The sequence below is a fragment of the Marmota marmota genome, unplaced genomic scaffold, assembly GCF_001458135.2.
Source record: "Marmota marmota marmota unplaced genomic scaffold, marMar, whole genome shotgun sequence".
Lineage (NCBI taxonomy): Eukaryota > Metazoa > Chordata > Mammalia > Rodentia > Sciuridae > Marmota > Marmota marmota.
Genome location: NW_026000051.1, coordinates 3758702 through 3775324, shown reverse-complemented (window position 1 = coordinate 3775324; position 16623 = coordinate 3758702). Strand labels below are relative to the sequence as shown.

The 16623-nt window shown below is 54.3% G+C and overlaps 1 protein-coding gene across 1 annotated transcript in view; it reads left to right on the top strand.

The window, feature by feature from the left end:
- Positions 1–16623, top strand: part of Dnm1 (dynamin 1) — a 41275-nt gene that overhangs the window by 20296 nt on the left and 4356 nt on the right. Inside the window, 12 exon segments of the mRNA XM_048812970.1 lie at positions 3307–3393; positions 6021–6091; positions 6256–6307; positions 6518–6529; positions 8792–8905; positions 12458–12567; positions 13319–13430; positions 13865–13876; positions 14178–14348; positions 15955–16196; positions 16541–16587; positions 16590–16622. Of these exon segments, the coding sequence (XP_048668927.1) occupies positions 3307–3393; positions 6021–6091; positions 6256–6307; positions 6518–6529; positions 8792–8905; positions 12458–12567; positions 13319–13430; positions 13865–13876; positions 14178–14348; positions 15955–16196; positions 16541–16587; positions 16590–16622 (1063 nt within the window).

Below are 16623 nucleotides of genomic sequence, written 5' to 3'. Positions count from 1 at the left end.
GCTTTAACTCCTTCCTGTTTTCTTTTTCTTCTTTTGACCTGGTTAATAGTTGGTGAGCAGTTATCATTTTGATAACTTCTGCGATATTACCTTCCCAAAACTTTACTATCTCTCTGAAACTTTTTTCTACATCTTGGTTTATTTTATTTGGAGACACACTGGGAATATAGGAGCATTCTGCTTTTTCTCTTAATAACATACATTTTTCAGGGCTACTAGTACATAGTCCATAGAAAGATTGAGAATAGAAACACGAGCTTCTATTGAATTAGTTTCTTGTGGTTTTCCTGTTATGGAACATTTAGGTAGTCTCCAGTTTTTTGATATTATACATAAATAACCTGTCAGTGAACATCTTTGTACATGAAGATGTATTATATTCATTGTTGAGGGCTATCCTTCATCTAGATTCCTAGAAGGCTGATTTCTAGAGATAAAAATTTAAAAACTTTGCTGACTTGCATTCCAAAAGGAAAGCAGTAATTATTGTAAATGGTAAAATTTTGGAAACGACCCAGATGCCCATCAAGAGGATCAATGCTATGTACACTATCACACAGACTGTGGAATGCTACAGCTATTATTAAAAGGGCAAGACATATTTGTTTGTAGTCACATGTCCCTCCAGAATGTCCTGTGAGGGAAAACATGATTGTTTCAGAGAAGAATGTATATAGTATTTTGGGAAAATTAATGTACATTGAGTGATAAAATCCCCAAGTTGCATTCACCAAATTGCTAAACATTATTTTGTGAGCAGGCAAAGGAACATAGTAATCTTTCTATTTCTATTTCACAAAGTTTAGTTGTGTTCAATTCTTTTATATGTCTGATTTTTGCGAGTGGAAAAATTGGCCAACAAAAACTTTAGAATGGAAAACTGGTCTAAATGGAGGAAGATAATTCTTTTGCCTTTTGATTTGTTTAATGGACAGTAATTATTTTTTCTTTGGCAAAACTCACCCTCTTTGTCTTTTCTTTTTTTCTTCCTAAGTTTTTGAGCTGAGCAAATCACTCCTGCTGAAGGTTTGATAAATGTTTAATTCTAATTACTGCCAGCCCTGCTAGAATCAGACTTCTCGTCTCTGGGTGAAATTCAGACTTTGATGCAGGAGGCAGCGGGTGCTACTCCATCTTCTCAGCAACCCCACAGAGAAACTGAGACTCAGGGTGGTCCCGTGGCTTTTCTGAGCAGACCTGGCAGGCAGGGACTGGCTTTGAACCCAGGGCCTTGTGCTCTAGGAGCTGCAGCCCTGACCGCTAAGCCAGTGGGCTCCAGGCTGCCTGCCCTGCTCAGCCAAGAGCTGAGAGAGAAAAGTTCCATTTCAAAAACTGGCTGGAAGTCTGGAAATGCTCAGAGCAGCCAGGATGGAAAAAGATGCTCAAGGAACAGAACCCTCCAAGGGGCTGAGGCTGCCCTGCCACATGTGACACGTGGAAAACTTGAGAAATGCAACATCCAGGCAGTCGGTGGGAGGACGGGTCATGCTCTTTGGCAAAATACTCCCTCCTCCCTCCTTTTCCTGCCCCCCTCCCACCCTGCTCTGGGAGGGGGAGCCTTGGGGGCCACTTCAGAGGCCCAGTAGTGATGACTCAGTCCACAATCTACCCAGACTAGGAGACTTTGAGGAGTGGGGGCCCCTCCCTGAGCCTCGAGGGGCAGCAGGGTCCACTGGGTCCCGCCGGCAGTATGTCTAGCCCCTGCTCACTGGCCGCCCCTCCCCAGGTCCCTTGCGCTGGGCCATCCCAGCCACACCCTTGGCACAGCCACAGAACCGTGGGACCTAGGCATCTCACGGCGGCCTCTCCTGGGCTGGCCTCCAGGGTACTGCTTCTCTCCGCATCCCCCTGATTGGCCCCCTCCCAGCTCCTTGGCCTCCGTCTTGCCCTCAGAATCACCTGTGACCCAGGCATACCAAACTCCAGCTCTGTTCCTACACAGGGGGGTCCGTCGAGGGGTTGGACCCAAGCATGGGAAGAGGGACAGGGAGCTGTCTTAGTTTGGCCCAGCTGGGTCTGACGTAGGGAGGGCAGACAGCAGGACTGGAGGTCCCCCTGTGTGGGCCACACCATCTGAAGTTCATTGAGCCTCCCTCCCTGAGGAAGAGCTGTTCACAAGCCAGAGGGTCAGGGACTCTGTGCCCACTCAGCCCAACAAGAAGGGCAAAGACATCATCCTTCATTCATTCCCCCATCCCTTCTACATGCCTCTTTGAGCTCTGGAGGCATGCCTGGCCCCTCCACCCCTGCCTTTGGGACAAGGACTGCCCATTGGGACGAGGGAGATTGGGTGCCACAGGGAGGCCCCTAACTCAGCTCTCAGTGGTCTGGTTGGGGCAGACTTTCTGGAAGAGGTGACATCCAACAGCCACTTGCAGTGCAGTCAATCACCTTGGCCTTGTCCAGGTGGCTGAGCTCAGTGTGGCTGAGATGATGGGACTCACAAGCAGAGGGGAAGAGTTTGGAGAAGCTGGGGAAATGGGTGCTGCTGAGCTCCTGCTCCAAGGAGTGGGTAGAGTCAGCCTGGCCTGCCAGCCGGGAGCTGGGCAGAGGAGGCTGGGGACGATGGTGTCAGGCAGGTGCATGCAAAAGGAGGCAGAACTGGGTGGATTTTACCAAGAGGGCCCAGGGCCCAGTCAGGCCCCCGCGGGGTACTGCTCATGCTGCTGGCACCCCCACCTCCGCATGTCCCCGTGCCCTCGCATGCCTGTGGCTCCTGCATGTCCTTTGGTGTGACTGCTGGTTTCCCCCTGCAAACCTGCCCCTTCCTCAGCTCTGACAAGGAGCATTGCCTGTGCCCAGCCTGACTCAGGAGGCCAACTGGCACCGTGCGTGGGCCCTGACCCCCCCAATTCCTCCTGGATAGGACTCGAGGCCCTTCCCCACCTGATTACCCAGCTGCCCCTCCAGGCCTTCGGAAGGCAAAGGGCAGCCCCCCCCAAGGGCCAGTGCACACCTTGGGAGCTAATGGTCCTCAAAGGTCTCCATCCCTCTGGTCATTCTCCAAGATGGCAGCTGTCCAGGGAGCAGGCTGGTTCCTGTGGCGCTGCTCACCACCGGAACTGCCCTTCCCCTCAGAAGTTGCCCCAGTAGGCCTCAGAGAGGGCCCGAAGCCAGGAAGACCTTTGAATCACGCGCCGGGGTTAGGGGTGGCTGTGGCTGGGTGCCATCAGCTTCCTGGGATCCCGGGCCCTCTTCCCGCCTCGCCTCTGTCCCCTTGTCCCTGGGCCCCTAGACTCTGGTGGGCCTCGGGGCCCCTCCCATGGCCCCCGTGCACGTGGCTCTCTCGCCTCCCGCCCTTCCCAGCTCCAGCAGTACCCCCGGCTGCGGGAGGAGATGGAGCGCATCGTGACCACCCACATCCGGGAGCGTGAGGGCCGCACCAAGGAGCAGGTGAGCGCTGCCCCTCGCCTCCCTGCCCCTCTCTCTCCTGCTGTGGTAGAGTACGCAGAACACGAGCCACTGCATTCACACTGAGGTGCAGTGTCACCACCAGCCATCCCTAGAACTTTCGTCATCTTCCAAAACTGAACCTCTGTCCCCATTAAACGCTGACTCCCCATCTCCACACCCCCTCCCCGTCCCTGGCAGCCACCTTTCTCCTCTCTGGGAGTTTGCCTACACTAGGCCCCTCATGAGTGGAATCATATGGTATTTACCCTGTTGTGTTGGCATATTTCACTTAGTATATCTCCAAAGTTCATCCGTCTTGTGTCTTGTAGCACGTTCCAGAATCTTTGTCCTTTGTGTGTGTGTGTGTGTGTGTGGTGCTGAGATTGAACCCAGGGCCTTGTGCATGCGAGGTAGGCACTCTACCAACTGAGCTATGTCCCCAGCCCTTGTTTCCTACTGTGACTAATTCTGCTATGAAAATGGATGTACAAATATCTTTTCAAGTCTCTGCCTTCACTTCTTTTGGGTCTATACCCAGAAGTGGAATTGCTGGTTTCTTTCTTTTTTTTTTTTTTTTTTTAAGAGAGAGGGAAGGGGGGGAGAGAGAGAGAGAGAGAGAGAATTTTTAATATTTATTTTTTAGTTATTGGCGGACACAACATTTTTGTTTGTATGTGGTGCTGAGGATCGAACCCGGGCCGCACGCATGCCAGGCGAGCACGCTACCGCTTGAGCCACCTCCCCAGCCCTATGTTTAGTTTCTTGAGCACCCGCCATCTTGTTTTCCACATGGCTGAGCCGTTTTACCTTCCCATCGTGTGTCCTTCTCTTTCTTAGTCTGGCTTTCTCGGCTTTCTGGCCTCCGTCTTTCTTGTTGTCTCTCTTTGGGCCTCTCTTTGCTGTTTCTCGGGCTCACCTTATACTCCTTGTGGTTAACTCCTTCCTTTTAGGTTAGCATTCATTAAATATTCATTCACAGACATGGTCACTGAATGCTGTCTCTGAGCCGGGAGGAGTGGAGAGGAGCAGGGCCCGTTATACCACTCTTCCCTGACCCGCCTCGGCCACCCCTCTGCCTGTGCTCATCTCTGGCTCCCACTTCCCACTCCTGTCCTCACATCTCCTCCACAATGATACGTCTGCAGTTCACTCGTATTTTTGCTGTTGATGTCATGTTTAAAAATCTTTATTAGTCTCTTTCTAATTTCAAAAGTGATCAATACCCAATAAAACATTCAAATCATATAGAAGTGATTAAATTGCGAGTAAGTGCACCTCCACTCACCCTTCCCCACCCCTGCAGTTTGGTGTGTCCCCACACAGGCGTTGTCCTGAGTGCTCACACTCATACACACACTTTGCAAACTTCACCTTTGTCTTCAAGAGCCACCATCCTGCTGTGTGTCTGCCCCCTTTTTCCCTCTAAAGATAATTACAGCACTTCACATCTTTGAGCACCTATTATATTTTGGGCGCATGCCGGCCTCACCTCATTGTGTCTACGCCAGCCCTGTGAGGCAGAAGCATCTCATTTGTAGGATTTTAGGCTCAGTGAGGACAGGCCCCAGGCTCCCAGGAAGCAGCCAGGTGGGAGCTGGGCAGGCATCCTGCCTCCTCACGAGTCTCTTCTCACTTCATAATGTGCCTGGGGAAGTGTTGTCCCAAGACAGCTCCTAGAAGTTCTCCTTATTCTTCTGAACAGCAGCAGACTGCCTATGGTTTAGGGAGTGCCATAATCTACTTCACCTTCTGATGGCCACTGGCTTCTTGGTAATTTTTCTCTATTACCAATTATACTGCAGCCAGGCATGGTGGTGCGTACCTATAGTCCCTGCTACGGGGAGGCTGAGGCAGGAAGATCATCCGACCAGGAGTTCAAGGACAGCCTGGGCTGTCCATAGTGAGACCTTGTCTCAAAACAAACATATAGCAACAACAACAACAACAAAAATAAACTACCCTGAACGCTCTGGTACCTATACCTTTGTTTAATTGGTGAGCGTATTGGAAGGGAGTATGTGCATTTCAGTGTTGTTGTTAAATATTGCCAGGGCTGGGGTTATAGCTCATGGTAGAGCATTTGCCTCGCACATGTGAGGCACTGGGTTCCATCCTCAGCACCACATAAAAATAAGTAAAGTGAATATATTTTTAAAAAATCGCCAAAGCGCCCTCCAAGAGGTGAAGTTAATTTATACCACCTGGGCTGGGGCTGGGGCTCAGTGGTAGCATGTGGGAGGCCCTCGTTCAACCCCCAGCATCACCAAAAACAAACAAACAAACAAACAAACAAACTCTTCCACTAAGAGTATAATGCCCCCTATTATTATTAATAGGTTGAGAAAGGGCCTCCTTGTTGAACTTACATTTCTCTATTATTGAAGGTGAGCCCCTTTTCCTCCATGAATTGCCCATTCATGGCCTTTGACTCTTTGACTGTTGGCTATTTAATTTGTGTTTCTTTTATCTTTCACTCACTGATTGTAGGGAATTTATTGTTATTAACTTGGTGGTTTTAATGGATGCTAACCTTCTGTATGTGCTGCAAGTGTTTTTCTCCCACATGGTCATCCATTTTTAAACTTTGTGGTCTTTTCCACTTGCTGCTGACCTGCATAACCCCGAAGGTCATGCTTCTCATCGATATTGAGCTGGCTTACATGAACACCAACCACGAGGACTTCATAGGCTTTGCCAAGTGAGTACACTCCCTGCGCAGCAGAGGTGACACACTGCGTGATGTGGCAGGTGTAGGCGGACACAGGGCTGAGCCTGCCAGGGTAGCCCTCTGGGTCCTATGGCCCCTGCACAGTGGGCGGTGGGGCTGAGAAGCTCTGAGGCTCCTCCCTCCCTTCCTCTTAGTGCTCAGCAGAGGAGCAACCAGATGAACAAGAAGAAGGCTTCAGGCAACCAGGTGAGTGGGCCCCAGCATCGCAGCGGCTCGAGGGATGGAGGGTGCCGGAAGGACGCCAAGCTCTGAGAACCCCCCTCCCCTGAGGGGAAGGGTCCTACGGGGGCCAGGGAGCCTGTCATCTGCCAGCCACAAGCATCCCACTCTGCCTCAGTAACCCTCTCTCCTCTCTCCCCGATGCTTCTCGTGGTTGCTATGGTTACCTCTTTGCAGGATGAGATTCTGGTGAGTACCAGGACTGGGGTTCTTTGGCTTCTGTAGTGAGGGGGAGGAGGGGGCCCTTTGGAAATGGGGGTCTGCAGTGGGCAAGAGGGCACCCTTTGGCTTGAATCACTTGCACACACTGGCACATGAGTGTCCCACACCTGCTCACTGGCCAAGCAAGGCCGAGCCATGCACGGTCCCATCCACCCATCCATCAGGGTGCGTGAGCCAAGCACCTGCTTCAGGCAGAGTTAGACCATGTGGGCAGGTGGCCTGATACTAGGAGCTGCTCCTTAGACATCTGTTGGACGGACGGGTGGATGAATGGATGGGTGAGTGAATACTGGGGTGGATGTTGGATGAGTGTATCCACTCATCCTTGTGGGGACAGGCCTGTAGGAAGCTGATGGCCTTCACCAGAGTTGGGTAAAGAGATGGAGGAAGTCCAGAGGCGAGTCCCTCCTCACCTGGCTTCCTGCTCTTCTTCCTTCATATGTCTGCAGAAACCACTCATCAGGAGCCCTTGCTCGACCCCAGCTGTACACATGAGCCCTAGAGCATCAGCACTTTCCCCAGTAGTCTCCCCAAACTGTAGTTTCCTTGTAAGAATCTAGGTGTTGGTGTGACTGTTGGCTCAATGTCTCTTTCCCTCCCAGGCCCAAGGGGAGGGCTGAGTCTGTCTTGCTCATTATTAAGTCCTCAGCCCCAAGCCCCTAGCCTGGTGCATAGTAGATCCTCCATAAAAGACAGGCCTGAGTGGATGTAATGTCCTAGGAAAATGCAGTTGAGCCAGAACTCACAGGTGTCAGTCCCTGGACAGGAGGCAGAGCCTCCCCTGCCACCTGAGGGCTCCAGGTAGGGTGGGAGTTCTCTGGCGCTGGGGCTGCAGAGAGGGGCTTTGGATATGCAGGGAAGAGTCCAGGGCTGGGAGTGGTCAGGAGAGGACAAAGGCTGCAGGTCAGCAGAGAGTAGGTGGCAGCCCTGCTGGCCAGATCCTGGGATATGGAGTGGACTCAGTTCCAAAGATAGTGACAAGACACTGCGGGGCTTTTTGCCGGACTGATAGGGTGGGCAAGAGATGGTGGACACCTGTCTCTGTGTCCCTGTTAACCTGCCAAGGCCCCTGTGATCCCCCCTCCGCTTGGCTGCTGATTGGCTGTGAGGTTTGACTTCTCAGGTGAGGAGTGCCACGGAAGGGCTTTGGGGCTTCAGAAGCAGGTCCAGGCCTCCTTGGGTCTTTCCTGGAAGCTCAGAGATGCAGCAAGGAGGTGAGAGCCAGAGAGAAGCAGCTCTCTCATCCTCTCTGGACAGTGACCCTGCCAGTGGAGTGGCATTCACAGGTCCTGGTCTGTGGCAGTGTTCAGGACAGTCCTGGGGACCGCTGCTTTTTGTCATGAAAAGGGACCTTTGACTGTAATTCTGAGCTTTCCCTACGAAGAAGAGGGTCTAGGTAATTCATCCGCTTCCCCTACCCCAGGGAGCATGGGGCAAAGATTGCTAGAACCGTACAAGTGTAGCGTTCATTGTTCACACCACAGAACAAACCGAGTCTTCCAAGAATCGTGCAGGGCTCTGGGTTACACTTATGAGCAAGAGCGTTCACAGTTTAGCAGAGGATGCTGCATCAACAGATAATCTCTCTCTCTCTCTCTCTCTCTCTCTGTCTCTCTCTCTCTCTCTCTCTCTCTCTCTCTCTCTCTCTCACACACACACACACACAGTATATTAAAAAAAAATTGCTGTCATCATTATAGAAGACCTAAGGGAGTGATCAAAGATTATCATGGGGATCCTGGTTTACATGGTGGGCCAGGGAGGGCCTGCATGAGAACGTAAATCCTGAGTTGACACCCAAAGGAAGGGGAAGTACTTTCTAGGCAGAGGCAACAGCAGCATGTGCAGAGTCCCTGAGGTCAGAAGTAAGTCTTAGGAAGATTAGACCTAAAACTTAAAAGACCCTTGCGGTTGTCTTCCCCACTCAGCCACAGCTTCTTGCACACTTACATCAACAGGGAGTTCACTCTCAACCAAAGCCTCCAGCCCTTTGCTCAGAGAGCTCTGCTGTAGAGGCCCCTCATCCGGAGCTGACCTCTGCCTTCCTCTGTCTCCTACTCTGTTCACTTGTGGTTCAAACCAGGAAAGGTCTGGCCTTCACCCTCCCTGACCAGTTGGGCCTCCAAGTCTTGGCGGGGGTGGGCTTTTAAATGCCTTTCTTTGCCTACCCCATCCTCCATGGGGAAGCCTGGCCCCTGCCCACTGACCTCCTTGCCTCTTCCTGTCCAGGTCATCCGGAAGGGCTGGCTGACCATCAATAATATTGGCATCATGAAGGGGGGTTCCAAGGAGTACTGGTTTGTGCTGACTGCTGAGAATCTTTCCTGGTATAAGGATGATGAGGTGAGCAGAGTCAGGCTCAGACCCTGTCCTGCACCTGGAGTGTCCTCCACCACACCACAGGGTTTTTTAAAGTCTCATAAAAGACTCATGGGTAGAGTAGGATGCAAGGTCCGGAGGCAGCCAGTCCCAGGCTCTGAGGGAGGATTCTCTCGCCCAAGGTGAAAGGAGAAGGTGGGCTGTTGGGACCCGGGAGCTCGGGCTGAGTGCCCTGGAGAGGGTGGGCCCTGACCCGCCAGTCCAGTGGCCTTCCTGTTTTCTCACTCCAGGGCGTGCCGCCTCCTCCATGGCCCCTACAGGCCCATGACACACACGAGTCCAGCTGCCAGACATGCGGTTAACCCCTGCACCCCAGTCCCCCGGGCCCCTGATATCCAAGGGAGCTGGCCATTGTGCTTCCAGGCCGAGGGGCAAGGAGCGATGGTGCCCTGCAGGGCCACCCACAGAACACCTCCCTGCCACTAGGGCACCCGGAAACCCCTGCCACCTCCCTCCCCTGTTGCTGGTCTCCTTTAAGAATGAGTCTGTTTGGCGTCCACATCTGGATTCCAGAGGTGACCAGAGAGAACAGGGAGGGCTGGGGGAGATTGTGGTAATGAACTCCAGCTGGCCAAGGAGTGGGGGAAGGGACCCCCCTTCTTCCTGAGGGGACCATTGGAGGTTAGGGTGCTGTCGATGGGGAGTAAGTCTTGGGGTGGGGGGGCCAGTGATTTTGGTTTCCATGTCCCCTCCTTGGTCCCTGTCTCCTCCAAGTCTGCTCTGGGCAGGGGCCCCACCTCCCCCCTTGGGCGGGGCCCTCTGTCGTCACTGGCGGGGGCGCCAAGCCATCTGGACCTCATTACCCTAACCCTGGCCTCTCCCTGAGTCCAGAGGCCCCTGGAAGGGATGGAGTGTGAGGTGGCATGGGGCGCCGTTGGGGGGTGGCTTCCTGCTCTGTCACCCTGGCAGGCTCCCTAGACACCCCTCCATGGGTCCCGTGTTACTCTATGGGGGCTTCTTACACAGGGCCAGGGGGTTGTTGTTCCCTGTGCCTGGCTACACTGGGGAGGAGTGAACTTGACTGAGAGGGTCCCTTGTCCTCACACCTGTGGGTATGGGTCCTTCTGAAGCCTTGTGTGTATGGTGGAGTTTAGCTGTGTGTGAAAACTGGCTGAGGAGTGGGGGGGGGGCCTGTGTTCTGTGTCTGGGGCACGGGGCTGTAGCTTGTGGATGTTGTGGGGGGGTGCAGATGGGTGTGTTTAGGGTGTGAGCACCAGGTGTGAATGTGTGCTTCAGTGTGACTCTGCGTGCCTATGCTTGGGGTGTGCGTGTAGGGATGGGGGCTTGAGAGGGAGGGAGCGCGTGGGAAGTTTGGGGTGTAAGGGTGGGGGAAGGGTGTTACGCTGTGAGACTGTGTGTCTGGGTGTGTGTGCGTGCACGTGTGTGTGCACTTGTGAAGTGTGAGTGTGCCTGGGGCTCAGGCATGGGCGTCAGTGTCTGTGTGTGAGTTGTGCTGGTGTGTGTGGAGGTGTGTGGCAGGGGTGTGAGTAGATTTTTGCACCAGGACTGCTGGGGACATGGAGGCACACAGAGGCTAGGGTCCAGCTTCCTTCTCCCCCCAGCTGCCTGCGTCTGGGGTGAGGGAGGCCCTCGGGGCAGACAGGCGCTGCCCACCTCTCCAGCTCCCCGGGACCCCGTCTTCCCAGCCTTCCTCCGCTGACCCCCCCACTCCCCACCAGTCCCACAGCAGGGTGGCACCCCATCTCTCTGCACATCCTCCCAGCCCACCCTGTGCCCCCAAGTCCCCTGCCCCAGCTGCGGGCTCCGGTTCTAGGATGGCAGGCGGATCGGTCCAGCTTGCAGCGGAGGTCTAACCCAGCCCAGCCTAACCAATGTGCAGACTACTGTACAATGCGGGAGTCCTGAACAGATAGTCTAAACACTGGGTAGACGGAGTGGAGGTGTCCTCTGGTCTTCCAGGCAGCAGTGTCCGACCGTCCGGTGTAGCTTCAGCTCCATGGCCTGGAGACCCAAGGCCCCCCAACCCAGGCCCCGTGTCCCCCAGCCCCAGCCCGGCCAGCCGCAGTCCCCTCTCTGCTCTGGAGTCCCCTTCTGCCTCCTTTGACGTGGCAGGGGTGAGCGGGAGCTGGGCTGGGAAGGAGGGGCCTGGGGAGGGGGCTGGCCGGCAGGAAAGGAGGGGTGGGGGAGGAGGCCGCTCCTACCTAGTGTCCAACCCCCAAGCTCAGGGCGGGTGGCGGGCCTCCCTCGAACGGTTCCAGATGTTCCCTGGCCGTGTGTGCAACTTCCTCCTCTCCTCCCCCAGCCGCCCTCTGGGGCTAGCGGCCACCCGCCTGGCATAAAGAGGGCTTTATGTGGCTGCATGGGCCAGTCGGGTGTGGGGGTGAGGGGGGAAAGGATGACGTGCCAGGACGGGGAAATAAAGTCTCCCTAAACCCAGCTTCCCTACTTGGACCTTAAGTGATTTTCCTGTCCAAATCCTGAGTCCCCTGGAGATCATCCCTCCAACACAGGTCCCATGGTGTTGGGTGGGCAATTGGGTGGAGAAGAAACCCCTCCCACTCCTGGAGCCCTGGCCTGGGACACCTTCTCCTGAGATCCCTGAACCCCGCCCTGGGATACAGCAGCCTAGAGATGCATGTATGTTCACAGATACACACTACAGGCCAACCAAACATGTTTAGCTCCTTGCACACACTGTATGTAGGTAAATCTGTGTTCCCACGCACAGGTCCTGTGGGCACATGCACGCAAACACACAGGCATTCACAACTGCCCCACATCCACAAAGTGTGCACACATCCACACCCATACACAGCATGGTCACACTCACACGTGCACATACCTCTGTGTACCACAGACACATGAACACCCACAGAACAGTGACAGGATGCATGCTTAGGCTTGCCTGTGCTTGCACAAATGTAACCACACACGTGCACAAGCACAGACACTCCATCTCTGGGCTTGTGCTGTGCGTCTGATTGCTAACACATGGGCAGCTGGGGGAGTGGGCTGAGCTGGCCCTTTGGAGCTCCAGGCTGGTGGCCCCCCTTCCCTGTCTCTGTAGTCAGGAAATGAAGTCAGAGGCCACCAGGCCAGGGGCGAGAAAGACTCGTGTGAGCTGTCCCTGCCTGGGGCTGGCCTGGCTGGCCTCCAGGATTCGCTTAGGGTGGGCTGTGGGACCCACACTCAGCCTCCCCTGCCTCCCCAGCGCCTTGGGCTCTGGGGTGTATGCAGGGCTGCTGGATTGGCGTGAAGTCAGGGGCGCCGGTGGTGCCCATTCAAGTCAGGGTCCCACAGGTTTTATTGGGCAGCACCTGTGTGGTGGGAGGGACTAGCACCCAGAAGCCTACCACTTCCCCTGGGAAAGTCCTCAGGAAGGTGCCAGTAGAGGTCTGAGTCCCAAGCCAGGGCTGCATGCTTTAGTGTCCCTACGGTTCAGGGCTTGGTCCCTTTCCAAGTACTTTTCAGCCCTAGGTGCTGACCAGCGTGGAACATTTGGGGACTGAGGCATGGCATGCCAACCTCACCCGTGGCTCCTCCCTCCACCCACAGGAGAAAGAGAAGAAATACATGCTGTCTGTGGATAACCTGAAGCTGCGTGACGTGGAGAAGGGGTTCATGTCCAGCAAGCATATATTTGCCCTCTTCAACACAGAGCAGAGGTACCTGTCTGGCCCAGCGGGGCTGCTGAGGCCCCAGGTTCTGCAAGCCCCCAAACACTCCTGTTGAGTAGAAACTGGGTACTTTCCAGGAAAGAGCAGGACCTGCCCGAGGTTCACAAGGAGCCATTTATTTGACCCACATCTGTTGACTTTGTCCTGTGCTCTGGACATCATGTCTAGATCTCTTCCTCTTCCTCTCTTTGCCCTTCCTTCTTCCTTCCTCCCTCCCTTTCAGTCAGTTGCTTAATGCCTGATCTGCACTGATGCTCTGACAGGCACTGGGGACAGAGAAGAGTCCTGCTTAGACCTTGTCCCTTCTTGCATTGCCCAGTTTCTTCTGGGGCCAGTGGCAGCACCAGGCCTCTCACCCACAACCCCAGGCCCCAGCCTGCAGGCCTCTCCTACTCAGAGATGAGGGTTTAGCACCACTTCCCCTGGGAAAGTCCTCAGGAAGGTGCCAGTAGAGGTTTGAGTCCCAAGCCAGGGCTGCATGCTTTAGTGTCCCTACGGTTCAGGGCTTGGTCCCTTTCCAAGTACTTTTCAGCCTCACAATAACCATAAGAGAACAATCATTGCTGATGAGGAAGCTGAGCCTTAGAAAGAGGAGGGGACTTGCTTGGAGTCACACAGCTGGGATACTGCAAAGCCAAGGCTGGACCCTAAGTGTGACAATCTCAAAGTCCAGGCCTGCCCTTAACCCCCAGGGGTGGGGCTCCACCCCACTTCCCTCCCCGCCTGCTGCATCTTGCAGGAATGTCTACAAGGATTATCGGCAGCTGGAACTGGCCTGTGAGACACAGGAGGAGGTGGACAGCTGGAAGGCCTCCTTCCTGAGGGCTGGCGTGTACCCCGAGCGTGTTGGGGTGAGAGGAAGGGCAGGGAGGGGAGGGGCAAGCTGCTTGTACCGTAGGCCTCAGGGCTTCCCCTTCACAGAGGCCAAGTTGTGCCAGGTTTCTGAGCCCTTATGTGGTTCACAGAGCAGGCACCCCCACCCCGCCAGAGTTAAGTGCTCTGATCCTCCCATCCTTCTCTAGTGGCGGTTTTGTGTGTCCCCTGTCCTGCCACAGATGGCATTTCCTGCACCCCTTCACTCGATGGCGGTTTCTTGTGGCTGCCTCTCTTCTCTGCTCTTGCTCTGGCAGTGTCTAGAGTCGTCATAGAGTTGGGGTGCAGTGCCCTGGGTTCACTCAATTGCTCCTCTTTTCCTCTGTGTGTCTGCTTCGTCTTGCTCCCTGGTGGTGGCGGCGGTGGCAATGCTGATGTGGTGGCCTCTGTGGCTCTGGTGTGGGCCTCCCAGGACAAGGAGAAAGTGAGTGTGCCCTCCCTTGTCTCCTGCCAGGCACTCCAGCCTGGTATCAGTCTGTCCAGATCTTCACACAGGGAAGTTGAGATGTCCTTCTCTAATGTCTGGATGGGGAAACTGAGGCAAAGTCTAGGCACTAGAGTCAGAACTGAGACAGGCTGAATGAGAGGCACAGGGGTGGGCAGAGCCCTGCGCTGCTCTCTGCGCTTCAGTGTTCCTGAGAGCTCTGGAGGGCTGGGTCCTGGTGTGCCTGCAGCCTGGCTGCCCAGACGTGGCCATGCCGACGCCCTTCTATTCCCAATGGCAGGCCAGCGAGTCGGAGGAGAATGGCTCAGACAGCTTCATGCACTCCATGGACCCACAGCTGGAACGGCAGGTGGAGACCATCCGGAACCTGGTAGACTCATACATGGCCATTGTCAACAAGACAGTGCGGGACCTCATGCCCAAGACCATCATGCACCTCATGATTAACAATGTACGTGCATCGCTGCAGGGGGTGGGAGGATGGGTGCTCCCATGGGACCAGGGAGGAAGGCAATCTGAGGGAGACACTGGCCAGTCCAAGGGACCAGGTCTCAAAAGGGAAGTGATATACAGACCAGAGCTGTCCAACAGAAATATAACGTGGATTTAGTCTATAATCTTACATTTTCTAATAGCCATGTTAAAAAAAAAAATAAGTAGTTGGGGACTATGGCACCGGCCTGTAATCCCAGTGGCTTGGGAGGCCAAGGCAGGAGGATCACAAGTTCAAAGCCAGCTTCAGCAACTTATCAAGGCTCTGAACAACTTAGTGAGACTTTCTCTCAAAATTAATTTTTTTTTTTTTAAGGGCTGGGGATGTGGCTCGGTGGTAAAGTACCCTTGGGTTCAATCCCTAGTACCAAAAAAAAAAAAAAAAAAAAAAAAAGTGAAAAGAAAACTGGAGATATAGTACAGTGGTAGAGTTTGTGCCTGACATGCTTAAGGCTCTGGGTTCCAGATTCAGTTCCCAGCAAAACATACACACACACACACACACACACACACACACACACGACCAAAAGAAAACAAAACTTTATATTTTAAGTCCATGATATCAAAAATATTCTTTTCAGTATGTACTCATCTAGAATATTAGCAAGATACTTTACATACTTTTCTACTAAATTTTCCAAATCCGATTCAGATATTAAATTGCCATTGGAAATGATCTAAATTTAGATTTCATGAAATTTACAATTGAAAAAGCAGATGCACATAGCCAAGTTGTCCCAAACATACATAAATGTTTTCCAAGAGCAGCACCTTTTGAGAACCCCCAGACATTTTCCAGCTCCTTCATAACTTGTGGCTTAGTGAAAAACCAGGTCCCCAGGGAAGTAGAACTAAGTTTGAATCCTGGCTTTGCCACAAATTCCCTGTGTGACTTTGGGAAAATAAACTACCCAATCTAAGCCTGTCTCCTTACATGTAAAGTATAGATGTTGATAATAGATTCAATGCATATACAGTGTGTAGCAACTCAATGCCTGACACGGGACAGGTGCTCCACGTGTATTTGAATAAAGAGTAAATGAGACTGGGTGTCAAAATCTCAGCCATGAATAACGCAAAACCTGTGCAGAGTAACACCTGGAGATTTTAAGGGGAACATTAACAACGTATCCCCATGCACAGACTCGCGTTTCACTCAGTCTAGGCACACATTTACAGCTGCTACCGAACAGCGCTGAAGACCGCTGAGCACCGTCTCAAGGGCTCAGAGCATTTTAAACTGTTATCTTCCTTAGTGGAGCATGAAAGTTCTTGGAAAGGCTCAAAAAAACTGAACAGGCAAGTGTGTCCTTGTGGCATACTAGGTTCTAAGTCTCTTCCCAGATCTGTGACTTTGGACAGGTGACTCTTCCGCCTTGGAGTTCACGGTCCCCTTCTGAGAAAAGTGCAGTGCAGTGGGGCAGGATATCCCCGAGGTTAGGCTCAAAGTCGCAACTGAAAACTGAATCTCGCTCCCAGTCGGGCGCACTGCCCCAGCAGGGCCTGGGGGGAAGGCAAGGCAGCACAGGCATCAGGTCCTACGCTCCTCCCTTCTTCGCCCGCAGACCAAGGAGTTCATCTTCTCAGAGCTGCTGGCCAACCTGTACTCCTGCGGGGACCAAAACACACTGATGGAGGAGTCGGCGGAGCAGGCGCAGCGGCGCGACGAGATGCTGCGCATGTATCACGCGTTGAAGGAGGCGCTCAGCATCATCGGCGACATCAACACGACCACCGTCAGCACGCCTATGCCCCCGCCCGTGGACGACTCCTGGCTGCAGGTGCAGAGCGTACCGGCCGGACGCAGGTACCAGGGCCGGCCCCCACGGCCCCAAAGCCCCCAAGCCCGGGGCCCGCGGGAGGAAGGCCGGGACCGGGCAGTGGCGCGCCCGAGTTGCCGAGGCGGCTCCCACCTGGAGCGAGGGGCGGGGCTTAGAAAGGGCGGGGCTTAACGCGGGGCGGGGCTTGCCGTGGAGCGCTGGCTGCGGGGCGGAGCCGGATCATTGGTGATGCTAGGGGCGGGGCTTAGGCTCCCTCCACCACCTTGGGGCGGGGCTTGCGTGCATGGGCGTGGCCGGCACTGGGCTGGGGCGGGGCCTCAGGCTGGGGCGGACTGCTGATCTCGGGTTCTTCTGTCCCTGTCGCCCGCAGATCGCCCACGTCCAGCCCCACGCCGCAGCGCCGAGCCCCGCCGTGCCCCAGCCGCCCGGTCGCGGGCCTGCTCCTGGGCCTCC